At 47.8% G+C, this 9064-nt stretch overlaps 5 protein-coding genes across 5 annotated transcripts; all 5 read right to left on the bottom strand.

Moving 5' to 3' along the window:
- Positions 1-745: 745 nt before the first annotated feature.
- Positions 746-2140, bottom strand: DQ04_02651100 (putative amino acid transporter, putative,amino acid permease; the record flags this gene model as incomplete). The annotated part of the gene is made up of 1 exon (XM_009312092.1): positions 746-2140. One exon carries the CDS (start codon positions 2138-2140, stop codon positions 746-748), a length of 1395 nt encoding a protein of 464 aa, XP_009310367.1.
- Positions 2141-2475: 335 nt separating this feature from the next.
- On the bottom strand, positions 2476-2958 carry DQ04_02651090 (hypothetical protein; the record flags this gene model as incomplete). Its single annotated transcript, XM_009312091.1, has 1 exon — positions 2476-2958. One exon carries the CDS (start codon positions 2956-2958, stop codon positions 2476-2478), a length of 483 nt encoding a protein of 160 aa, XP_009310366.1.
- Positions 2959-3480: 522 nt separating this feature from the next.
- DQ04_02651080 (hypothetical protein) lies at positions 3481-4503 on the bottom strand (the record flags this gene model as incomplete). The annotated part of the gene is made up of 1 exon (XM_009312090.1): positions 3481-4503. One exon carries the CDS (start codon positions 4501-4503, stop codon positions 3481-3483), a length of 1023 nt encoding a protein of 340 aa, XP_009310365.1.
- A 267-nt stretch (positions 4504-4770) lies between these two features.
- Positions 4771-7815, bottom strand: DQ04_02651070 (hypothetical protein; the record flags this gene model as incomplete). The annotated part of the gene is made up of 1 exon (XM_009312089.1): positions 4771-7815. One exon carries the CDS (start codon positions 7813-7815, stop codon positions 4771-4773), a length of 3045 nt encoding a protein of 1014 aa, XP_009310364.1.
- A 151-nt stretch (positions 7816-7966) lies between these two features.
- On the bottom strand, positions 7967-9019 carry DQ04_02651060 (putative serine/threonine protein phosphatase 2B catalytic subunit A2; the record flags this gene model as incomplete). The annotated part of the gene is made up of 1 exon (XM_009312088.1): positions 7967-9019. The coding sequence occupies one exon, from the start codon at positions 9017-9019 to the stop codon at positions 7967-7969; it is 1053 nt and encodes a 350-aa protein (XP_009310363.1).
- Positions 9020-9064: the final 45 nt, after the last annotated feature.

The following is a 9064-nucleotide window of genomic DNA, read 5'->3' as shown; positions in this document are numbered from 1 at the left end:
GCGGATGTCCTTTCCGGCGAAGCGGGCAACAGAGCGAAACATTCAATGGATTGTACTTGTAAGCGAGGTTTTAGCGAGTATCTTTATGTAGAATGTGAGGGGAAAAAGAAATCATGAAATAAGGTAAATGGGCAGTGGGCCTGTGCTACACCACTGCTTGGCCGAACGCTTTAGACATGAATGCCCAAGTGACCCTTGGTTTTTGTGAATGCGAAGGCACGATTTATGGTTGCTCGGAGAGTTTCTTACGCATGTAACCAAAGGCGTAGTGGTATATGAATCAGCGCGTGTGGTCATCTTTTTTTTCCTGTTGAGTTGTGTCAGCAGAAGGGTAAACGAACAAAAAAAACTTTCCCAAATAAGTGAGTTAAACATCAGTTGTTTGGAGTACCACTGATACCCGGTTTAGCTTTTCATGAACCTCCACGGCATAATCACTATTCTATGGCGTTGTCTTTACTTGTTGTGGCTTCTTTTCTTTTTTCTTCTTCTTTCTTCGTTTGTTCCCGATATGCACAAAGGTGCAGTGCTTGGGACGAAGGAGAATCAAGTTATTTTCTGGAAGTCTATCTGCATGGCAAGAGTACATGGGTGTGCGGATTCACTTTATCACCCTATACTGGCGTGCCACCGCTATAAAGTATTTACTGATTCGGCATGGAATGAGGGCTCTTTTGATCCGCTTGTTTTTTGTTTGTTTTATTTACTGACCGACAGCTGGTCGTTTTTTTTTCTTCGTACATCCTCAGTTGAATGTGGAGTAGATTGTCGCCCCCGTGCCAAATACAACGCTCACGACACCCACAATGAGCGTTAAGTATGTCATGACGTAGTGAAACCAGCCAACGTTTGCTGGTGTCCAGCCCCCCGAGTACATGTAGAAGTAGACGGGGTAAATGAAACCAATGAAGCCACCACACACCGCGCCAGCAAGATTCAACGCCGTACTAATTCTAGGGACGAACAAGCCGCATACGAGAACAATGACAGAAATGAGGGTCACCACTGCGATATGCTTCCAGTACGGGAGCTGATCAAGATCCCACCCCAGAGCGTAGTAAACTGTATTGCGGCACGGTATCATGTTGAGCGCGTATGACACACACAACTTGATAATGAGCCCAATGTATGCCACCATCATCATGGGTTCGTCGACGGGATCGAACATGTACAGCACAGACTCCTCAATGCTGTCCCCAAACTCCATATAGCCGAAAAAACCTGCCAGCCAGTACAGCACGGAGCACGCTGTCATGCTGAGGCTCGTACAGAGGAGAAGGCTCGACACACTGGGAACGTGCATCTCGTAGTATACCTGATACGCAACGGCGTGACAAAGGTACGAGAAAACAAAAACGCCAAGACCTTCGATAGCCGAGTTACCTTTTGTTACAAGTTTAACCTCTGATCGTTTCGGCAGGCCATTTCTGCAGGAGTGAATCACAACGGTAATGGCGAAGTACACCACAAAACCAACACCAACAGCGGAGAAGTACCGCAGTGTGTTGATCTTTTTTGGTATCACAAGCGTAAGCATACCAAAAAACCACACAACACAGGTCATGACTCGAATGCCAGTTTCAGTTCTTAAAAATTCAGGTATTCCAGGGGAGCGTTGCAGAATTGGGGTAATCAGACTTCCTGTTGCGATAACATATGCAAGAGCCGCCCCAAAGCAGCTCACTCCCATTACAAGGGCCATGAAATAATCGGCGCCTCGTCCCAAAACACCCCGCGACATTTGCTCAAAGGCCCTGAAGCCCGTCTTTTGCATCACGTAGCCAATTATAGTGACGGTGTACACGGTAAATATCGTCATGAGGATGAGGTATACGGTCCCCACCAGCACGCCAGTGGCACGGAAGGCCCACGGCAATGTAATGATACCAGCTCCGAGTGAGGCAGAGGCGAGGTTGAAGCTGTTCGAGAGAACTCCACCATGTGGAATCACCGTGCACAAAATAAGGGTGATGAAGCCGATAATGCCTTTTGGTTGTTTCTGGTGGACGAAGGAAGTGGTGGGAGGGTTGATGACATCTGATGGCTTTATGGGGGTTAAGCGAAGATAGGATTCGACATCGCTCCGCAATTCCCCATCCACGGTAATAGAACCGCTCCCGTTGAGTGGAGTCGGCTGCATGCTACACCCCTCCCTTCCCTACCTCTTGCGGCTGCTGCCGCTATGAGTAACAAATGTTTTTCGGTTCACTATATAGAATAACTTGACAAAAAAAATCAACAAGAGGATACAGGGAATGCAAACGACGCGAATCGTCCTTTTGCGGATGAAGCAAACAGAACACCTTTTTTTTTCTCATCCATTCGTCGCGTAGCGCGACAACCCAGATCAGCACGAAGCAAAGATCGCATGAAAACGGCTCTAACATTCCATATACATAGCAGTCATGAAGAAACTAGAAACACTCGAGAAAGAAAACGAAGAACCGTGCCGGCGGCTGCAAGTGCTAATTCATTTTACTCCTCATCATCCCTGGGCTCTGACGGCTCGTGTGTGTATCGGCTCAGTCGTGTAGCATATTCCTCATTCTTCTCGCGATCATACTCCCACTGCTCCAGGCAGTACACCGGCTTTGTCCCTTGCAGGCGTTTGAGCATCTGGAGATTCTCTGCTGTGATGCGTTCCTGTTCTTTGCGTCGGCGCCGTTCAGCATCACGCGCACCGTTGGTGTTCCGCCACGGCTCCTTGTTGTCAATTCCACCACCTTTCTCCATGATGGCCGCCATGTTGGCAACCAACCGCCTGTTCTCTCCCTCAATGCGCCTCCAACGCTCTTGCTCCATCAGAACCCTCTTATTGCTCAGACTCAATGCGTGTGGGGGTTTGTTGTCAATGCAAGCCTTCTGATTCTCTACACGGCTCCGGTGTTGCTGGTACTCCCGCTCGCGCTGCTGCTCGAGCCACATCATGCTAGCTGTTGGCTTTGGCTTCACGGGCATCACTTCCCTTTTCTACTTCTTTTTTGTTTTTGTGTGAGTGTTGTTCTGCACCGATCACGCCTTCGTCTTGCTTTATATCTCTTTTCGCTCCACACGTGCACCTCTGCCTCGTTAGCCTGCTCGCACTAAAACAAAGAGAGAGAGAGAGGAGTGGAGAATGTGTATACGTGTATGTGTGTGTGTCGGTGGAAAGTGCGGGTGAACCGCGACGTCACCGCCATCAAAGGTGCCGCACAATGTGGTGCATCCGAGACACACAGCCGCACAGAAAGCAAAAGGGGGAAACCACGTCAACGGCGAGAACGCACTTCTCGCCAGCAGCACTGTACAGAGTGAAATATGCTTTTCGACACAAGCAAAACAAAACAAAAAAAAAAACACGCAAGGCTATGAAGACATATTGTGAAAAAAAAAGAGTTTATAGAGATAAAGCAGAAACTAAAGAGATCAATCCGCCTCTTTTTCTCTATATACCTCCCATTTTTTGTCATCAACCTCCAGAGTATCTCATGTACATGTAGCTCACTGTGGAACGCGAAACTGATACGATTCTATAAGGCCACGACGGTCGCTTGGAGACAGGAGAGTGTACCCCTGCAGCAGGACCGTCAACGGCACGAGAACATACCCTGTTGGATCCGGTCGGTTTCGGTCTACTGGCTCGAGTGACTTATCCTTCACCACGTAGAAGTTCGGCTGACACACCATTTGCACGAAAAGTCTAACTTGCTCCATCTTCGCATCTGAGGCCTCTAGAGTCTTCCTTACCACAATCAGCTCATCAGTCACTTTTTGCAACTGCTCCTGAGTGCGCATAAGGTCCGTCTCCAATACATGCCGCATCCTTGACGAGCTGGCTTCGTTATCATCATTTTGTCCGCGCAGTCGCTCGCATGTTTGCTCCCACTGTGCCTTGGCGCTATGAAACTCCTCAAGCTGCTGTCGAAGCACGTCGTTTTCTGTGCGAAGGGCCTCCATCTCCTGGTTTATTTTAGCTTTTAGGGCTTTTTCAGCCCGTCCTCCTTTCAGTTTCTCAACGGCCTCGTCCCGCTCCAAAACCTTCTGAAGAAGGCGGCGCTGTTCCTCACACTGCTCACGCGCAAACTTCTGGTAAAGATGTATTTGCCCAAATAGACCATCTATGGTAAGCATTCTGCGTTCGACCTCCTCCTCTAGCTTGAGCTGTGTAAGAGCCAGTTTACGTCGCAACTTTGCTTCTTCTTTGCCTTTTTGCCGTAACTTATCCAACGCCCGCTGCAGCTCCGCGCTTACTTGCTGCAGTTTCCGCCGCTCGGTAGCAGCTTCATATTCGTCGCTTCTTCGTCGTCTCTCATCATCCGTCCTAATCACTCGCTCCTCACCGGTGCGGTTTCCCTCCACGAGAGCCTTGAATGGGGGGCATGTGACTTCATTATGCGGGGACCCAAACGTTATAACAGCGTGCTGCAGAAGTTGCTGTGAGTATATCTTGTTATTTCTGCAGACGGTGGTGCCCCGCTTGGCCACAGTCAGTGGGGGCATGAAACTAGTCTCCGGAGTGTTCATTAATATCTGCACCGATACACCGCTACCACTACTGCTTGGGGCGAGAAGACAGCAATAAGCAGGAAAAAAAAAACAAGGACAGCACAAAGAATATTACAATGCCATACGATGGTAGTAGCAAGGAACAAACCAAAAAGTTATTGCATCATCAACACGCATTCACTGATCTTGTTATTATTTTGACGCAAATATTAGAGTAGTCTTTAAACGTTTTTTTTTCTCGGTATTTCAATGAAGGACTTTTCGGCATTGTGAGCCTTTATACTCTCACGGCGCCGTTTCTGTTGCTGCTGCTTGGATCCTAGTAAAGAGAACGGACAATGTATTGAGCTCACTGCGCGAGAAAAACTGAGCGGTGACAGCCCCATAATGCGGCACCAATGGCGGAACCCTCTGCAACACAACTAGTACGTCACGCGGCATTTCTCCGGCAGCGCTCCCCACATGCCCTGCTACATCCTTGTTGCTCTCTTCAACCTCCTCCTCTTCCTCCTCTTCCTCCTCGTCATCTTTGCCATCAGCCCACTCGTCTTCGTCGTCGCTTTCATCTTCCTCTTCCATACAACCTTGACTCAGGAGGTTCAATACGCCCTTCCCAACAGCGAGAAAGAGCGCCACATCGAGCGGCAATGAGAGCTTCTTGCCCTTCTTTTCACTCCATGGCACCATCAGACCATGTAATCGTTTGTCCATAGGATATTCCAGTAACAATTCCAACAAGGCATCACACGACCGAAGGAGGTCCTCCTTCCCCCAAAAAACACCCATCTTTGGAAGCCATACAGAAAACATATCCACAAGAAGCCATGACGTCATCAAAACGTTGATGAAAGCAATTAGATGACGTTTTAACAACACTGCAAGAGGGGCAACTAATTCCTGAACAATGGTGTCCGTACGAACAGTCTTAAGGCGACTCACAATTGTTGTAATTAGGCACGCTAATTCATCATCTCGAAATCCACCAGTGTTTTCCGCAATGGCAACCAAAACCTTTCCAGCGTTCATCAGTGACACTTCTTTTCGTTCCGCCGCTAGCATGGAAGTGGCAATCACGACGAACACAGCAGACAAAAGGTACGGCTGCGGTTCTTCGTCTAGCGGAATCGATGGTGCAACCTGCACTCCACGGGAAGGTCTTTCTATTCTCGGCACATACAAGGCCCCCATGGCAGACGGTGGAACGAAGACCGTCGCTGTTCCCGCCTGCGGACATCTCTGCAACAAAGCGCTAAGACAGTTGGATGCGGACGCCAGAATGGACGACTCCTCGGTCGTCAATAACAACCCACATAAAGAACCAACCAGGCTTTCAGCTGTCCTCACCGTTACGTCATCTGAACCCTTCGCAAATACACACGTCAACATTTGAATAACGAATGGCACAGCGCAGTATTCTGCCATGCCACACCGGCCATTTAATACGTCCGACATCCAAGAAAAACCTGCAGCAAAGGATGCATCACCAGCTGGTTCAGTGATAAGCTCCCCAAACAGTGACACAACCAGCTCTCCTATGTTTGGGTCTTGAATATGGTTTTTCCAGCAGCACAACAGCTTATAATGGGCATCTGGAGGGGCTACATCCCTTCTTACAGTGTGACACCTGGAGATCCATTCAGTGTAAACTTCAAGGCACAAGTACAAAAATTCGTCCGTTGTGGTCTCGCTTAGCATGAGAGAAAACAAGGCATCTTGGCCCTCTGCAAACGAAGTCAGTGTGTCATTCTGGTGAACCAGAGGGAGGAGCCGATGCAACAGCTTGCATGCCGCAGCTCGAAGTAAGGGGGCAGAGCTTACAAGCGAAACGACTGTCTTCGGTAGAAGTGAGGCGGAGAGTGACTGCACATCTACACCCTCCCTTTTCATCAATGTCAGCATAACTCCCAGTAAGGACAGTGCACGAGACGCCAAAATAGCTGGACCTGTCACATCCTTCTCTAGCACGGCTTGCAACAGAAACGTATGACTCGTTACACCTGCACTTACCATCTCTCGAGGGCATCGGCGCAAAAGAACCTCCAGTAGGAAAAGAACACTTTCTCTCTCTTTCCACGAATGATCTGCAGTGTTTAGGAAACCGACAAGAAACTGCAAGAGGTCACTCCCAAGTACTGGTACGCATAGCCTACAAACATCTGTTGCCGTTGCCCGAACATTCCACGCCACCTCATCCTCTTGTTCTTCTTCGTGACGCAGAAAGACGTTCGCTTCATTGAGCCACTCTTCCGCCTCTATGTCACTCAACATTGTATGTAGCAGAACTAAATTCAAAAATGCCTGTGAATTCGCACCCACAACAGTTTCCAACACACTCCGGAATGATTTCATACGTGCAACCTCCCCCAAGAAACTCCAGCGCTTTGCCATAACCTGCTGAATGACAACGCTCTCTTCGTCATCCTTCTCCTTGGCATCAAAGTAAAATGCATCTTCCGACCTAATACATGTTATGGAGTCATGAAAAAGATCCACCGTATAAGACTGCCGCGTCCATTTGGCGGTGCAGAACATGTCCTCGAGAAGCACCAAGATTCCCAGAGTAAGCCGATTACGAAGAAGACTATCCTCTCTTCCATCTGCTGGACGACATGGAGTCCGCATCACGGCTGAAAGGGCCGGGAAAAAACTAGCCCATGTTTCCTTTACAAATTCCACCGAGGGTTTCTTTCGCGCCGTTAACACAGACAAAATAACATCTCTCACCACACCGACAGCAATACAACTCGCTTCTCCAGAAGTATTACTGAAGACAATTCGAAGTAGAGCTGGTACAAGGGAGAGAATGCATTCGCGAACATCAGAATCCATGGGTAGGTTAGCTATCAGCTCAGAAATTAGTATCACAAAGTTCAGATGATGAATAGCTGATCCAGATTCAGCAAGAGCATCAGTCAAGTGACTCATAAGTGAATTGAGGCACTCGGACAGGGTGGGATTTGCCGCAGCACCCAATTCCACCGCTGCTGTAATGGTACTCAACGTCGCGGAGGAAACATTTACAATATGACGATCTCCTTCCCATAATAACAGGTTCATAAGAATACCCATCACCTCAATATCCTCTTCCAGAGCTCCATGCCCGACTTTCTGCTTAAGAATTGTCAAAGCTATGAGACGCTGGCATTGAGGAATGTTTGGCGAACGACAACAAGCGTATCGAGCGAGATGCTCCAAAAAACCACGACGTGCAGTGAGGTGCTCTATTCGCTCTTCGGCTTGAGTCCTCAAACAATTGTCAGAACTGAGAGCATTTTGGAGAAGTCCAGGGAAGTCTGCAATCTCCTTTTCCGAAAGACAAGGAGTGACCATGAACTACAAGACAACACAAAAGAGCGAAGAAGCCATGAAAACGATATTACAGTACACACGTTGGGTATGAAATCAGTAAGAAAAGAGCACGCAAAAAAAAAAAAGAACGACGCTGCCAGGGAAAGAAAAGCATTGGCTCGAGAATATATCTTCAACTTGCGGAGAGCAACGACGTGAACAGATTATGAATATTTTCTACTAGAAACGGGAACGACCACTCAAACCCATTGATATGCTTCGGAAGAACATAAGGGTGGGGGGAGCAAAAAAACTGCTTCACGCCAACCGTTTTTCCCTCAATATGAAGAATTGCCCCTTTATTGTCGAGGGTATCACAATAATTAGGAGCTGAAAAAACCGACACCATACATGGAAAGTTAGAAACGCTATTGAAGCGATAGAGCTTATAGCCTTCGTCTTGCGCCTCATGACTTCGCACGACACAAAGAAGGTTGTTAGTCGTGAGGAACTGCTTTACGCAGAGATAGTTAAACAAATAGCTACATCCGCGTTGCTCATTAACAAGAAAAACGGGGTTTGCTCCATAAGATGGACCAGTTTCAGGAGTGTAATAGTCATTCCTGGATCCTCCAGTAACCGATGAAGGATTTTCTACATCCCAAAAGGGATCTGACCACAACAAGTCACACATGGCTCCTCGTGAGGGGGGCTCTCTGAATCGGTGAATCAGTTGAATGTGGTTTACACTACTCACATCCGGTGAAAGACCACCATGCACACAGAAAAACTGCTTGTTTACAACAGCCGCTAGTGGCAAGCAATCAAAAGCCTCCATAATTGCTTGATACACTTGATCATCATACTTCCGTAAGCATTCTTCCTGAAAGTCGAAAAAATTTGTCATCAACCGAGATTCATGGTTTCCACGAAGCAAGAAGACAGACTTCGGGTAATTCAATTTGGCTGCCAGTAAAACTAATATACATTCACAACTAAAGGAACTGCGATCGGCGTAATTTCCGAGAAACAGATACTTCGTCGTATCATTGAACATGCCTCCTATACATAGTATCTTTGCTAGGTCGTACAGTTGTCCTCTAATATCACCAACCACAATAATGGAGGGGTCCTCAATGGCCAACAGATTTGGCTCAGCGCGTAAAATAGCAGAGGCATTTTGAATGATTCTAAGAGCGTCATTTTTCCTTAGTCGGCCTTGACGAAGAAGGTGAAGAAGCATCATTCCAAGATTGATCTTAGCCTTTCCATCGCTCAACGCCTCACGCTT

Source organism: Trypanosoma grayi (assembly GCF_000691245.1).
Source record: "Trypanosoma grayi strain ANR4 Tgr_265_V1, whole genome shotgun sequence".
NCBI classification, from domain to species: Eukaryota; Euglenozoa; class Kinetoplastea; order Trypanosomatida; family Trypanosomatidae; genus Trypanosoma; species Trypanosoma grayi.
Note: the sequence above shows the minus strand (reverse complement) of the source record. Positions and strands in the feature narration are given on the sequence as shown.